At 39.0% G+C, this 17296-nt stretch overlaps 1 protein-coding gene across 3 annotated transcripts in view; it reads right to left on the bottom strand.

Moving 5' to 3' along the window:
* IMMT (inner membrane mitochondrial protein) overlaps window positions 1–17296 on the bottom strand; it is a 39378-nt gene that overhangs the window by 9734 nt on the left and 12348 nt on the right. Inside the window, exons 5-11 of one of the 3 annotated variants that reach the window (XM_074951875.1) lie at window positions 17032–17112; window positions 15784–15891; window positions 12768–12904; window positions 9259–9362; window positions 7308–7443; window positions 4452–4581; window positions 563–577 (exon numbers count right to left, since the gene is read on the bottom strand). In XM_074951875.1, coding sequence (XP_074807976.1) covers window positions 563–577; window positions 4452–4581; window positions 7308–7443; window positions 9259–9362; window positions 12768–12904; window positions 15784–15891; window positions 17032–17112 — 711 coding nt within the window. Of the gene's footprint in view, window positions 1–562; window positions 578–4451; window positions 4582–7307; window positions 7444–9258; window positions 9363–12767; window positions 12905–15783; window positions 15892–16974; window positions 17113–17296 lie in introns of all 3 variants that reach the window. The other 2 variants (XM_074951873.1, XM_074951874.1) reach the window with 2 other exon arrangements.

Here is a 17296-nt window from a genome sequence, read left to right on the forward strand (position 1 = left end):
GATCTCAAGGGCCTGGTTTTCAGAGGTGCTGAGTATCTACAAGTTTTAAAACGGTGCTGGTGGTGCTCAGAACCTCTACAAAATGAGGCTCAAGGTGGGCATAGGAAAATTGAGGAACTAAAAATTAGCGGGCACTGGAGAATTTAGGCCCAAATGGCTTACCCAAGGTTATCCAGCAAATCAATGGCAGGACACAAAACTTTCTGGTTCACAGTTCTGTGCTCCCAATCATCTGGGATCAGCATAAAGGCATACCTAGTGACATGCCAATATTCATGTAAGGAATTTAACCATGCAGTTGTCAGCATTTACAGTAACTGTTACCTGAGCAGCAAAACTATTTCAAGTGTATGATTTACAAGCACAACAGACAAGAACCAGACTACACACAGAACCTAAATGGGAAGTATTCCAAAGCAAACCTCAGCGCTAGTAAATTTTATAAATGCAGCAACTAAACACTAGTTGATATTGCTTAGTTGTAAAGCAATGCACAACACAAACACAGAAAGAGACTTGAGAAATAACATTCATAAGAGCAGAAAAAGTTACAGTAACTCACCTAAATCAGTTATCTCTGCAACAGAAAGAGGAAGGTTTGGAAAAATTAATGAACAGTCAACACAGCAAATCAATTAGTTGGTAAAAGCATGCAGAAATGTACATGAAAACATACCACTCATAGCTTTGTATTTAGAGTGCCTAGCATATTATAGGGAGTCTTTTAGTTAGACCGGCAGCTTTTTCTTTTTGTTAAAGCTCTTTAAAGACCCTTTACATACTACCAACATAAAACCCACAACATCAAAGCCTCTAAAAATCACATTCCGAAATCCATAAATGCAGATTTTAGAGCTTTAACAGTCATAGCAAAGGAGCAGTGCAGATTAAGCTAAAATATGTTTAAGACTAAGGACTACAAATTTTAATTGGGAAGCACAGCATTACACTTTGAAGTTAGTCTTACAGTTTTAGTTATTCCAGAGCAGAGGTTTCCACAACATACCTATTGCTCGACACACAAACACTTCAGAATGCAACTCTGAAGCATTTAATTATGAGCAGCAATATGGTTCATTAAACTTGTTATTTGCTCAAATGAAGCTCTCTCAAGACTGAAATTTAAGACAGACCAGCACAGGGAAGATTTCCCCCAGAAAACGCAAACTGAATGTGGCCTCTTTGTGCCCTTGCCCTGCAATTAACAGCTTGCAGGTGGGACATCTACACTTGCAGGGAGCCCAACTGAAGTGCATTGTCACTTGCAGGATCAGGGCCCGAGCATGAAAGCTAGGAAATAATTTCAAGAATTAACACTGAGTGCAGAACTAAACACCTGAAAAATGAACCTGCTACAATTCATAGCCATGAGTTCCAGTATGTTCATTTTTCTAGACACAGCCTTTTACATCTAAAAAGGCTGCTCACATTTCACAGATTTATTCTTATCACTGTCTTAATTAAATAAGGAAAATTTTATTAAACTTATTTTCAAAATAGCTTTTTTTGTTTGTTTGAAGAGAATTTGGCAAAAACAGTTTACTATCTGCAAAGACCTAGAATGCTATTTTTGGGCCTGAAGTGAAGTTTCTTTATGGCTGTTACAAATTCCTTAAAAATAAAAGCAGTAATCACAGAAAAGGTGAACTACTGCAGCATGATTCAGCACAGCTATATCATACTAAGTTAATATTAATTCACAACCTGTAACATACACAAATATGTTATGTCTACAAATACATAAATCAATTCAGAAGCTAACTCATTAAAAGCTATGAAAATTTTTTTTTTATATTGGATATAAAACAAAATCTTAGATTGTTTGATAAACCATCATCAGAACAGCATAACTGAGGTTTCCTGAATAACGCTTACTGGCTGGTTTTTTCCCCCCTTGTTTTGTGCTAGGATACAAATCCTGACTGCATTAATTGCATGAGGTACACAGGTACAAGATTTATTCTGACAAAATTCCCTATAGCGCATCAAGCTCTGCAAGTCCTTTAGGTAAGGTAATTGAAATTTTAAATTACCGTTTAAAGAATTTGTGACTCTCTACTTAAATATGTTTCAAATGGTTCCTAATATGGGCTAGCATATTTTTAAGCCAGGAGAAAAAAACCCAAGCACCTAGCAGAGAAATTCCCCAAAGAATAAAAAACTCCAATTTCACTGACAGAAGAGCTGTAATGTTATCAGACCAGGCCTATTTGCTGCTCTAACACAATACTCCACTCTCTGTAGAACCATATTTAGTAAGTCACCTGACAAGTAAAAAGAACAGTAACTTAGAAAAATGTGTATTTACTTTTCAAAGTTCAGTGCTGAAGTTACTGCTGTCAATTTCTGACTACATAAATATGAACAAGTATCTGGTAAATACACTATTTCCAACACAGGTCTTGCTTTCCACTGCATGCACATAAAGCTATGGGCCTCGACGGTGAGTTGGGCATTCTCTCACTAATGAAGGGTAGGAGCACACTAAAAAACCAGCAGCATTCTCTCAGAATCATATCAGTATCCACTACTGTAACACAAGACGACAATTTAAACAAACATCATTAAAAAACAGCAAAGAGTCCGGTGGCCGAAAGCTTATGCTCCAATACGTCTGTTAGTCTATAAGGTGCCCCATGTTAAGGAAAAGTTAGCACATGTGACTCCATTTTGGTTTGGGGCCCACCATTGTCTAAAAGCAAGCACATCATGAACTGGAGGAGTGTTCCTTAGATACTGCATCCCTGTGAAAATCCTCCTCGTCTCCAGCCTGCCTTGACCCCCAGTATCTGTTTTTTGTCAGTCTCCAACTCCCTATCTCCTGGCCTTTGATGTGAGGCCTCCCATCCTGATAATAAAAGTTACTGATGCATGGCTTTAGGACCATGCTGTGTAATTAACATACTGGTTTAGCACGAGGAATGCACCAAGCAGGGATAGGTGGTAGATAAGAAAAGGGTTTGTTTATTGGCTAAGGTTTCCGATGCACGAGGGCAACGTGCTTTGCTAAAAAGTATATAACAACCTTTATATAATCTGTATTCGGGGTCCCCTCCTAGCTAGCAGGGGGTCACCATGCTCGAGCATAATAAACTTGGTGTTTTTTTGGGAACTCTGCAGTTGTGGACTTTGTTTATGTGTCTCAGCCTAGATTTGAACTGTGCGTGACCTACCAGGTATAATTCGCAGCATTTGTATGCGTGTCCTACCAGGTGTAATTCGCAGCAGTTGTGTGCGTGTCCTACCAGGTGTAATTCGTAACACCCAGGACTCTTTGCTGCTTTTAAAGACCCAGACTAACACGGCTATCCCTCTGATCATTAAAAAAAAAAAAAAAAAAAAAAATCACTTCTTAAATTATAAAGATGCCTTTGCATATCCATAAGATGAACCATTAAAACATCCCTGAAAGCCATTAAGTGATAGCCTCAACTATGTCAAGGAAGCTAAACATTGTCAGAAATTTATAGACTCCCAGGGCCAGATAAATGCCAAACCATTCTTCAGAAGGAAGGCCTGGATTTCGCAAAGCATTTAAGCATATGCTTAAGTTCTTTGTTCTGAAAAGGGAAGAGTTATGCATATTCTTAGGGGCTTTACTCAAAGGGACTCAGCAACAGGGCAAAACCATGGTATTTAATAATATATACTTTCCAAATGAAAGAAACATCGTTATGCTTTATCTCTGTTGTTTAACATATCTGTCATGTTATCTGATGATCACTAATGCAGTAGAGCAGTAGCTGTTCAGTACTATCTCAAGAGAGCTTCTGTGTGACATTAAATGGACTTGCTCCATTTCAGTTCAAGATAATTTAATCTAGCTAACTGTACACTGGTTACTCCACCCATATTCTATAAAAACTCTGCTACAGATCTCTTTAAACAGTTTACTGCTTTATACAGTTTATATTCCATTAAGAATCTCAGAAAGGAAATATTACAGATTTGATTTTTTAATGGAAACAAGTAGAAAAACAAAACTAAGTTACTCTAGCTGTTACATAAATAACAGTTGCTTCTGCTTTATTGAAAGGACCCTTTTCAGTTCCACCTGGCCTTCTCTTTCCATCATATGGGTTTATCTACATCACTACTCTTGGAACACCTGGAAATTTAAAAGACTACAACAGAGGACGGCATAAGTACCTTTCTAATGTTAAGTTTCAGTGCAGGTGCTTTCTTCAAGCTACCAAAAACCATCTCTTGCGATTTCATCACCAAGAGCATAATTGCTCCATAAATTACCTACTGAAAATGAGCGCCTTCTGTACCAGTTGGTTCAGATTACTTGGGATTTTAGAGTTAATTCACAATAGTTTACAATTAATGTATAGAAACAGAAAATTAAAACAATTGTATGTCAGTATACACAACTGTAGTGCTCTTGGAAAACAAAGTGCTTTGTGCATCATTAAATATTAAAGGTAACATAACAGTCCAAGACTTACTGAGCCCCTTCCAGCCAGTTTGTATTTCTGGAGTGATACTATCCAGTTCTCGCTGAAATTCATCCTTAGCTTTTGCCACAAGTTCATGGTACTGAGCTACTATCTTAGCCTCAGATTGTGCTGCCTGAACCTACAAGATATAATAAAAATTGGGTTAGATATGATTTAATACTTGCCTTCAAAGGTATATCTATTAGGGCTGTCAAGCGATGAAAAAAAATTAATCACGATTAATCGTGCGATGAAAAAAATTAATCACGATCAATCACGCTGTTAAATAATGGAATAACATTTATTTAAATATTTTTGGATGTTTTCCACATTTTAAAATATATTGAATTACAACATAGAATACAAAGTGTACAGTGCTCACTTTATATTTATTACAAATATTTGCGCTGTAAAAAATAGTATTTTTCAATTCAGCTCATACAAGCACTGTAATGCAATCTCTTTAGCATGAAAGTTGAACTTACAAATGTGGAATTATGTACCAGAAGATAACTGCATTCAGAAATAAAATAAATAATGTAAAACTTTCGAGCCTACAAGTTCAATCAGTCCTACTTCAGCCAATCACTCAGACAGACAAGTTTGGTTATAATTTGCTTCCTGCTTCTTGTTTACAATGTCACCTGAAAGGGAGAACAGGCGTTCGCATGGCACTGTTGTAACTGGCGTGGCACGATATTTACGTACCAGATGCGCTAAAGTTTCATATGTCCCTTGATGCTTCATCCACCATTCCAAAGGACATGTGTCCATGCCGATGGTGGGTTCTGCTCGATAACAATCCAAAGCAGAGCAGACCAACGCATGTTCATTTTCACCATCTGAGTCAGATGCCACCAGCAGAAAGCTGATTTTCTTTTTTGGTGGTTTCAATTCTGTAGTTTCCACATCGGAGTGTTGTTGCTCTTTTAAGACTTCTAAAAGCATGCTCCACACCTCGTCCCTCTCAGATTTTGGACTGCACTTCAGATTCTAAAACCTTGGGTTGAGTGCTGTAGCTATTTTTAGAAATCTCACATTGGTACCTTCTTAGTGTTTTATCAAATCTGCTGCAAAAAAGTGTTCTTAAAATAAACGTGTGCTGGGTCATCATCCGAGACGGCTATAACATGAAATATATGGCAGAATACAGGTAAAAAAGAACAAGAGACATACAATTCTCCCCCAAGGAGTTCAGTCACAAATTTAATTACAGCATTATTTTTTTTTAACGACTATCATCCGCATGGAAGCATGTCCTCTGGAATGGTGGCCCAGGCATGAAGGGACATACAAATGTTGAGCATATCTGACACCAATACCTTGCAACACCGACTACAAAAGTGCCACGCGAATGCCTGTTCTCACTTTCAAGTGACATTGTAAATAAGAAGCAGGCAGCAGTATCTCCCGTAAATGTAAACAAACTTGTTTGTCTTAGCGATTAGCTGAACAAGAGGTAGGACTGAGTGGACTTCTAGGTTCTAAAGTTTTACATTGTTTTGTTTTTGAGTGCAGTTATGTAACCAAAAAAAAAAAAATCTAAATTTGTAAGTTACACTTTCATGGTAAAGAGACTGCACTACAGTACTTGTATGAGGTGAATTGAAAAATACTATTTCTTTTGTTTATCTTTTTTACAGTGTAAGTATTTAATCAAAAATAATATAAAGTGAGCACTGTATACTTCATAATTGAAAATGTAAAAAAAACACCCAAAAATATTTTATAAATTTCAATTGGTACTCTATTGTTTAACAGTGTGACCCATGGCACAGCCATGACTGGCACAGGTCAGTTGACTCAGGCTCAGGGCTATATGATTACAGTGTAAACATTTAGATTCAGGCTGGAGCTTCAGCTCTAAGATTCCACTCTCCAACCCAAGCATCTACACTGCTATTTTTAGCCTCACAGCCCGAGCCAGCTGACCCAGGCTCTGAGACTCGGTGCTGCAGATTTTTTAATTGGCAGTGTGGACATACCCTAAGAGTATTCTACATCAAAGCTAAGTCCTTGAACACATCCAAGGGTTTAGCACTGATGGAACACAGTTAAGGTCATATCTATGCTCTAAGTCAGCCAGTTCTGAGACAATCATATTGTATTGTTTATAGCCAAGATCGACCCTAGAGCTGTTCTAGTTTAGATCTGTGTGCCGATGTGCCTATCAATACATAACGGCAAAAGAAAAGGCACATTTCAATAAAAGCATCTTTATAAGTCATAAGAACCCTGCAAGGCAGGTAAGTTTTATCGTCACTTTACAAATAAGAAAGCTGAGAAAGAGAAGTAAAGTGATTTGCCTGAGGCTACACAGAAAATCATTGGCAAAACAGATGCTTGCTGCTAGTTCTGTGTTCTAACCACTGGACCATGGTGTCTCTCCTTTCCTATCTTTCAAAGAAATATGAATTTCTCATGAAGGTTAAAGAATATCACAACCCTCTAAGTCACCTATAATATTATTTACATTTTTTTCCTGAAGAGGGAAAACAAAAAAAGCAACTCCAGAATATCGTGAAAAACAACAGTACCTGAATATGTCACGTGTCTATTTATCCATTTTGATTGATTTACAACTAGCACCATGATCAAAAGCTACAAGTTACCCAACTTCCATCAAACTAAAGAAAGCATTCACCCACTAAAACAGATCAAGTAATTGAGCCACCTTTTCCCCACCCACCAGGATCTTGTGAAAAATTGTTCATTGTGACAGGTCAGCTCAAAAGCTCAAATTATAGCTGAATGGTTCTGAATTTATACTCAGTATTTTTAAGCTATTGTAGGAGTTTCTGCACATGCTGGCAATTGCCCATTATGCAAATGATGATTTGTTAGAACAGACTTGGGAATCGTTACCTTTTTTACTTCATTGTCCAGGTCAATTATCATATGATGAAGATTCTCTTCTGCTGCAAGTATGTGAGATTTAGTTCCAGCGATCTGAGACTTCTTGGCATCATCAATCACACCCTTCATTTTCTCTAATTTTTCTCTGAAAAAGGCAGAAACTACTAATTAGCATATACAGAAGTTCCCTTCTTATCTGCACTGGCAGGGAGATTGATCAGATGATCTAACTAACTAAAGGAGAACTTTAAACTCTAAACAGAGCTGCTAAAGGGTTCAATGTTTTAAACAGATTTGAAATTATGATTGTATTTAGTGTGAAATTTTCCTTCATAAAACTTTTTGCCCAACAGGTTGGGTTGTGAGGACACACATTTATTTTGGAAGCTCATTTAGTTTTATATTCTTAAATTGTATATGCAATTGTACATTGTTACATGCAGGGAACTGGGTTGGATGTACTCTGCCAAATCAAACACACCTGATATTTGAAAACTGAGCCACTTCTAGCTAATGCAAAGTTTAGTACTAAAGAAATGCTTACATTTTTAGAAGTGAATTGGCTGTATAACTTTTGGCCCAAGTTTTTTGGAGGGTGTGATGAAAAGGAAATGGAGAGACCTTTATAAACTCAAACATTAATAGAAATGTTTTTGTGACTTTTTTTTTAATTTAAGTTCTCCCCTTTCATAACTGGAAACTCAAGACAACAGCACTATGTTCCTGATCCAAAGCCCATTGAAACGAATGGGAAAGACTCCCATTGCTTCAAGGGACTATGAAGCAGGCCCTAACTGAAAGCAAGCAATAGAGCAAAAAGTAAACGAACAGCAGCAAGTCAGATTTTTATTATAGCTAAATTATCTTACGTGTTCTTTAAAAATATTGGCTCTAGTGATACCTGTTTGACTATTCCTAACAGTAAGGAGAGGGGAAGAGCAGCATTCAACACTCCAATCATTTTGAATTTAAAAAGGATTTTTTTTTTTGTTGAAAAAAGTTTACACACAGTCAGTGGCTATTAGGAGCATTTTTATCGTTTACTAGCTTTCTGGGGGGGTTTTACTGACGGGCTTTCCTGAGTTCTTCCCACATGCTTTCCGGTTTTATTTTTCGCATCTCCCCAGAAAGAGTCTTTCCAAGATAACCAAATTTTAGGTGTGTCCTACTTCCACATACACAACCCCTTTAATACCACTGAAATCACTATTCTTCAAGAGCCTGCATAAATTAAAAACTCATTAACGAAGAGTTAGAAGTAGTTATACAAAACTTTAGGATTATGTGCTGAAAAAGGATTATGATCTAAAAAGCAAGGATGTGTGTCTTATTTTTAAGTTTCTAATGTAATTACTGCACAATCCTAAGGAGTCTAACTTTATATAACCAGGTTTTAAAGTTTTGGCCATTACAACTGATGATACCTAATGGTATTATTGATCCCTATACATACAGAGGCCAGCTGTGAAATATCTGCAATAGGTTTGCTAATACTGTTTAAGTTTATCCAAGATTTTATCTGCACAAGATATTACAGATATAATCTTTTTTTTTTGTCCACTGTCTCTTCTAATTAATAGTTCAGACCAGATTTGGGTTGTTTGGTCTCACTGCCACAGTATCTAAGCTCCAAGAGTGATCAGATTCATTCATTGTTTTTTTAGAAAAAGGAAAGGAAACAATGAAAATATCTAAGATTTTACTGTTTCAGATTCTCTATTATATCAATGTTCTGCAAAATACCAAATCCAGAGACACCTGAGAAGCACATGCTAAGCATTCTTATATCAAGAGTATGCTTGGGTTAAATTCTTTGGTACTGGCCTAGGTATAATCTAGTTATCAACAAGTCAATCTAATTTACACAAATACAGTTTACTGTGTGTCGTTTCTAGAATTTTGGCCAAATTGGACACTGGCGATATGTAATCAACCCTATGAAATGCTCAGAACAACTTACTTGGCTTTCAGAAGGGCATCAGCAGCTTCATCCACAGCCTTCCTGCGATCTTTCAGTGCTTCCTCCAAGGTCCGCCACTGAGCAGATTTCCTCTCTCCTGAAGTCTAGGAAGCACAAGCTTTCTAATTAGGCAAGTTATAACCACTAACAAAATTATCAGCAAGAATGGAAACTCAAAATAGCTGCACAAACTTGAAGGTTCCTAACTAATTTGCAATTAACTTGAAATATGCCCTTTTAAAAATTAGCTTAAATCATTTAAAAACAATTACCTTTGTTACTAATACCAACAACTGAAAGTTTTTAAAATCTAATTTTATCAGAATTTATGATGTTTACTTTATGCACTTTGTTCTGACTAAACAGTGAAAATAAACTAGTCAATTTCACATTGATCCTCCTGAAATAGAGAAATGTAGGAGTCTTTGGGTTGGACACTACTGGGAAATATTTGCTGATCTTTAAAAATGTAATCCAAGTAAATAGAATACTAGTTCTTGTGTTTTAAAAATAATCTTTTAAAATTCAAGCTCTAGATTCAGTTTAATCTATATAATCATGTTCCTTTCATTTTAAAACAGATCAATATATTTTTCATACGGTTCCTATCAATCCAGTAGCATTGACTGCCAAATTCCCCAATGTGAAAAGTGGTATCACCATTTCAGACTTTCCACATAGGAGACCTCTCAAGCCCAGTCCTTATTAGCTATGGATATGCCTCTGTAAAGCTAATTAGCCACTTGAACACCTTCTGGCCTAGAACATTGCTGAAAGCAACAGCCCTCTGCTGAAAATAAAATCTAGAAATGCTAAATTAAAACACACTGGGACTGTATGTTGGCATAGCTAATGTACATTCCTTAGCCACAGACATCTTAGTGGATGTAGACACAGCCTGGAAACATTTTTGAGATACCGTACAACATATAATATGGCTGCTGAAGTTTTCGGCTTGGTTAAGAGGAACCAGAACTGGTTTGAGGAGAATGACCCCAAAACACTCACTGCATGCTACACATCGAGTCTACATTAAGGATAAGGATTCAGCAGCTAGGAAGGTGTCTCATACCAGACTTTGGCAAATAAAAAACGAGTGGTCAGAAAAATAAAGCCATGGAGTTACCATGGACAGCAGACCACAAAGATACCCCAAAGCTGTTTTGCTGGCCTTTGTGCTGCATATGGCCTCAGATGCAACGTGATAATGCATGCTGGACAGCAATCCGTTCAACTGACAAAAAAAAGAAGTACTTGTTCGATGAACAAACAGTTCAGTTTCAAACAAACAGTTGATACTCAACTGCCCTTCCAACATTTCTGAGAAAGCAATTAATACTATTCAACAGCGCTCTTTAAAATAAGATTTGTACTAGCCCCAACCTGATATGAGACCATAATAGCAGTCAAGCAGAGGTCACAAAGGGAAAGCACCTAGACCAGGTGCCATTCCAGCACAGATCTACAAGCAGGCTAGCTATCCTATTGCAAGGTGTCTTTCAAGATTCTTCCCCACTATCTGAGAGCAAGAGTCAGTGCTACAGGATTTCAAGTATGCCAATATCATTCACCCTTACGAAGGTGATAAGGCAAACTGATAATCACCATGTCATTTTTCTACCTTCTGTTGCTGGGAAAAGCCTTCCATGGGTTATACTGAACAGATTTAACCCCTATCTTGTGGAAATCTCCTCCCTGACTCTCAATGAGGATTTTGGTCTGGACAGGGCACTGCAGACATTATCTTCACAGCCCATCAACTTCAGGAAAAGTGACGGGAGAAAAACCATGACCTTTATATGGTGTCCATCAACTTAGCCACGGCTTTTAATTCTGTAAATCATGAAAGACTTTGGAAACTTTTATTCATCTTTGGATGCTGTTCAAAGTTTGTTTTTGTCATTTTGTGCACAATGGGATAGCCAGAGTGGGGGAAAATGGCAAGATATCAGACTCCTTTCCAGTTATCAGTGGCACCAAACCAGGTTCATGATGGCTCCCACACTCTTTTCCATCCTTTTTTCAGCTATGCTTATGGATGCATTTCATAACACTGACAGACGATTATTTATTCATTTCCACACCGATGGAAAGTTGTTTAATGCTTCCATGCTTGCATAAAAGTGGCAGATTTACTTAAGGAGCTCGTGTGCGCCAATGACTGCACTAGTTGCTCACTTGATTAGTAATAGTCGATTTATAAGTGATCACTTCGCTCATGTAGTTAACTGCTTTGGTTTCACAGTTAGCTGAAAGAAAACTGCAGTACTATACCAACTTGTGCCAGGGGATGTGTACAATGCTCAAGTCCATGGAGAAGTTTTGTTACCTAGGGAGCATGCTGTCAAACAGCGCCACAACCAACTATGAGATTACCCATCAAATAGCCAAGGCAAGCTTTGCATTTGCAATGTTGTCACACTGCCTATGGAACACTACAGGCGTACAAATAAGCGCTAAGATATGTGTTTATGAGGCAGTGGTGATAACACTTCTATATGGGATCACCACCATACCAGGAAACTTGATCAGTTCCATATGCGCTATCTTCAGTCTGTTTGCTGGGTCACATAATGTCACAAGATTCCTAAACCAAACTCCTTAATCGTTGTTGGATGTCATAACAACTCAACTATATTGGCCTGGGCCCCTCGTTTGTATGGCCAACCCAAGAACACCCAAGGCCATATATTATGGTCGGTCAATGTAAGGCACCCACTCTCATGTTGATCGGTACAAATGGTATAAAGATACACTGAAGTCAAGCTTGAAAACATGTCCGGTTGATCCCAGTAACTGGGAAGCAACATCCCATGACAGAGCAAGGTGGCAGCACATTTGTCATGCTGCTGTTAACCACTTTGAAGCAAGGAGGTATCAGCAACTTATAAGAAAAATATGAACAGCACAAAGCAAGGATACAATAGCTTGCAGTGGTCACGGACAATTTTTTCTGTCCCACATGCACTTATGTCTGCGCTTCTCACTTCAGACTGATCTGCCATATACTTGTTCATTTATAGTGTTTGCTGAATCCTTGTACATTGACACTGATGTGAGACTCCATGATGACACATTCCATATTCACTACCAGACACTAACAAATGAACTTCTGTAGCAAGAGAGAGAAATCCACTGTAACCGAGTGTCCAGGGAGGCTGAAGTGTTCTCCGACTGGAACTATTTTAGCAATAGTAATGGTTTTAACAAAGTGATCTAAAATGGAGTTATAGGGCAGTTTGATGCCCTTACCACAATATTTCGTATATTCATTTCCTACACACTTCACGTATATTAAATGTTAACTCTCTGAATACCCCTATTGAGCAGGCAAATAAGAACTATCCCTATTTCACAGACAGGGAAACTGAGGAACAAAAGTGCCATTACATGTTCAAACCCCCAGGAGAAAAATCAATTATCTGATATTATCTTCGATTGTATGATAAACATTTCTAGATACTTCAGTAGACAAAGTAAGGGCTGCATCAGCATTTTATTCAGTTTACCTCAGAATTATCCATAGCCTCCTTCAGTATCTGAGCATGAGTATTAACAGCTTGCACTGCAGCTTCCTGGGCAGTAATTGCCTGAAGGGTTACTCGAGCAGTACTGCTTAGGGCTCCTTCCAAAGCTGCTGCAAGAGCTGGAGAAATAAACAGTTAAAACACAGATAATTTCCTCCATCACACTTACCTTAAAAAAAAAACACATTTGCATACATATGGGTAACACTCATGTCCCCCACTACATTTCCTCAATTGGCCCCATGATATTACTTTTCACCACCCAAAAGGATTACTGAGAATTCCTTAAAATTATCAAAAAAAAGAACTTGTGGCACCTTAGAGACTAACAAATTTATTTGGGCGTAAGCTTTCATGGGCTAAAACCCACTTCATCAGATGTATTTTCCATTCCATGCAGTAGGAAGACACACACACACACACACACACACACACACACACAGAACATGAAAAGATGGGGGTTGCCATAACAACTCTAACGAGACAAATCAATTAAGGTGGACTATTATCAGCAGGAGAAAAAAAAAACTTTTGTAGTGATAATCAGGATGGCCCACTGGATCGTGTGGTGTGTCCTGGATGGAAGCTGGAGGCATGTAGGGAAGTATAGCGGTCAGTAGGTTTCCAGTATAGGGTGGTGTTTATGTGACCATTGCTTATTAGCACTGTAGTGTCCAGAAGTGGATCTCTTGTGTGTACTGGTCCAGGCTGAGGTTGATAGTGGGATGGAAATTGTTGAAATCCTGGTGGAATTCCTCAAGGGCTTCTTTTCCAGGGGTCCAGATGATGATGTCATCAACGTAGCGCAAGTAGAGTAGGGGTATTAGAACAACGCTTCCTCAGCTCTCGTCCCCAAAGTCAGCCATAAAAATGCTGGGGCCATGCGGGTACCCATAGCAGTGCCATTGACTTGAAGGTATACATTGTCCCCAAATGTGAAATAGTGAGTGAGGACAAAGTCACAAAGTTCAACCACCAAGTTTGCCATGACATTATTAGGGATACTGTTCCTGATGGCTTGTAGTCCATCTTTGTGAAGATGTTGGTGTAGAGGGCTTCTACATCCATAGTGGCTAGGATGGTGTTTTCTGGAAGATCACCAAGGGATTGAAGTTTCCTCAGGAAGTCAGTGATGTCTCGAAGATAGCTGGGAGTGCTGGTAGCGTAGGGCCTGAGGAGAGAGTCTACATAGCCAGACAATCCTGCTGTCAGGGTGCCAGTGCCTGAGACGATGGAGCATCCAGGATTTCCAGGTTTATGAACCTTGGGTAGCAGATAGAATACCCCATGTTAGAGTTCTAGGGGTGCGTCTGTGCAGATTTGTTCCTGTGTTTTGTCAGGGAGTTTCTTGTGCAGATGGTGTAGTTTCTTTTGGTAACCCTCAGTGGAATCAGAGGGTAATGGCCTGTAGAATGTGGTGTTACAGAGCTGCCTAGCAGTCTCTTGTTCATATTCTGACCTATTCATGATGACGACAGCAACTCCTGTGTCAGCCTTTTTTATTATGATGTCAGATTTCAGAGTAACAGCCGTGTTAGTCTGTATTCGCAAAAAGAAAAGGAGTACTTGTGGCACCTTAGAGACTAACCAATTTATTTGAGCATAAGCTTTCGTGAGCTACAGCTCACTTCATCGGATGCATGATGAAGTGATTTCATCACTAAAATCCTTTTAGGACCTGCCTCAAGTACTCAGCAGCCAGTTCATAGTATGCATCCGATGAAGTGAGCTGTAGCTCACGAAAGCTTATGCTCAAATAAATTGGTTAGTCTCTAAGGTGCCACAAGTACTCCTTTTCTTTTTTTATGATGTCAGAGTAATTCCTGAGGCTGTGGATGGCGTTGTGTTCTGCACAGCTGAGGTTATGGGTCAAATGATGATGCTTTTCCACAATTTCAGCCCATGCACGTTGGCAGAAGCACTCTATGTAGAAGTCCAGTCTATTGTTTCGACCTTCAGGAGGAGTCCACACAGAATCCTTCTTTTTGTAGTGTTGGTAGGAAGGTTTCTGTGGGTTAGTGTGCTGTTCAGAGGTGTGTTGGAAATATTCTTTGAGTCAGAGACATCAAAAGTAGGATTCTAGGTCACCACAGAACTGTATCATGTTTGCGTGGGTGGAGAGGCAGAAGGAGAGGCCCCAAGATAGGACAGATTCTTCTGCCGGGCTAAGAGTATAGCTGGATAGATTAATAATATTGTTGGGTGGGTTAAGGGAACCGCTGTTGTGGCCCCTTGTGGCATGTAGTAGTTTAGACAGTTTAGTGTCCTTTTTCCTTTGTAGAGAAGCAAAGTGTGTGTTGTAAATGGCTTGTCTAGTTTTTGTAAAGTCCAGCCACGAGGAAGTTTGTGTGGAAGGTTGATTTTTTATGAGAGTATCCAGTTTTGAGAGATCATTCTTAATCTTTCCCTGTTTGCTGTATGGGAGGTTGATCAGGTGGTTCCAGAGTTTCTTTGAGAGTGTGTGGCACAATCTCTCAGCATAGTCTGTGTGGTACATAGATTGTAATGGATTTTTTTACCTTCAGTCCTTTTGGTATGATGTCTGTCTGTTTGCATTTGGAAAGGAAAATGATGTATGTGGACTATGCTTCATCAAGGGCAAGCACAAAGGTTCTCACAAGCCCTAACACAAATTAAGCACTGAGTAAGATCCATTGTAATGGACTTTTCCCCTCTGAAGCAGTCTGCTCTCCAACACAGATCTCTAGTCATTCTTTCCCAGTGACCCAACACAAATCCCAGCGTGGTTCATGCTGCCCTGCACTGCTAAGTCTGCTACAATAAGAATGCCACTTATTCTTACTAACATAAGACAGGCAGAGGAACCAGACAAAAAGGGAACGGAAAGACTATGGAAGCAGTCTTCTATAAAGAAACACTGTAGCTGCTTCATAAATCATCATTTGTACACTACCATATATACATATGGCTATATTGTATATTTACAACAGCGTGAATTCCTATCTATGACAACCAAATTATATCTTAATTTACATACATGAAATCTTCTCTTGTTCCTCTTTGTCTTGCTGTGCAAGACGGGCTGCAACTTCCTCTGGTGGCCGTTCTTTTATGGCAGGGGAGTCTCCACCCACACATTCCTCACCTAGGCACAGAGATGAAGAGGGAAAAACAAGGCTAATGAAAAACCAAAATTAGTACCACGGTTACTTATCGTGGAGGGACCATTTCCTTTTGAGTCTAATTTGTATTGGCAGCATCACTACCATCATCCAGCAACCTCCTCAAACCTTGTATTTCCAGAGTTGCGAAGTTTAGCCTGAGCTCTCCTTGCAGTCAAAGATAACTGCACAGACACACACACACTCAGACTTATCCCTACATTTCTGCCAGTTGAAAAGGATAAACTGAACAAAAAATTGAGATGGAAAGCAATGCTAAAACACAGCTGGGAAACTAAACATAGACTGTCATATGGTGAATAACCATTGCTTTCCATTTCCATTGCTTTGTTAGCATGGCTGGGAAGTTTGGCCAAAGCAGTGAAAGGTTAGGAGGGAGGCTATAGAAAGATGGGATGATATAATTTCAATCAGCAGAGTTCAATTCTCCCACTGTTTAGGACCGTTCACTCTGCACTATTTTTTCCTGCCCCTAAAACACACAGTAAGTGGACAATTGAAAAGTTATGGCCTAAATGGTTTTTGTACAGGAAGTCTGTGGAAGAGCGGAGATGAGAATCCAGATCTCCTGACTCCCAGCCCTATGCTGTAACCACAAGACCAAGTTGCCTCTTAATGCTCATGCTAACTCTGAAGTGTTTGTTTACCGTTGGCATATTGTATTTAACAGGTCTCAGAGTCAATACCAATAAAAATCTTATTTAGAAAAAAAACGCTATTATTGCGAAGAAGCTATAGTTCTTCTGATTGGTTTGATACAGTGTGTTTTAAAGTTTCGTGATTGATGCTTCTTCGCTAAGGCCCTGGATACATAGCTTTCCTGAACTCTGGCCAAGAAATCACCAGATCGGAGGTTGAGTGGGATGTATACAGTTCTGATTTTCCGCACTAACCAAGCAGAAATCTTTTCACATTATCTAGGGTCTAATATGGCCCAATCCTGCAGTACCTTTGCATGCAGAACATTCACAAGTTGGTAAGAGATCTGCATCCAGAAGGCATAAAGGATTGAGTCATTAGATCTGATTAATAAGTCATTTAAGCACCTGATGCAGCAGGTTTGTGTTTCCCTTCATGGTGTCCTTGTACGTGATCTCTCTCACCTTTGTCATCCTGCATGCCTGGAGCTGGTATTGACAAAGCTTCACCTGTTGCAGAAATTATTTGAGCTACTTCTGAGCTTGCTGTAAACAAATAAAATACAACAACATATACAGTACTATTTGTATAATTTCTGTGTATAACATAGTATAGACACCTGAATGTTGTTTATGTTGGCGAGAAAGAACATGCCACGTATAGAGTGTGAATAAGCCACCTTCTCCCACAAGGCAAAGATCATAAGTGGCCGACAACCAGACACTGCTT

Source organism: Natator depressus, chromosome 4 (genome assembly GCF_965152275.1).
Source record: "Natator depressus isolate rNatDep1 chromosome 4, rNatDep2.hap1, whole genome shotgun sequence".
Lineage (NCBI taxonomy): Eukaryota > Metazoa > Chordata > Testudines > Cheloniidae > Natator > Natator depressus.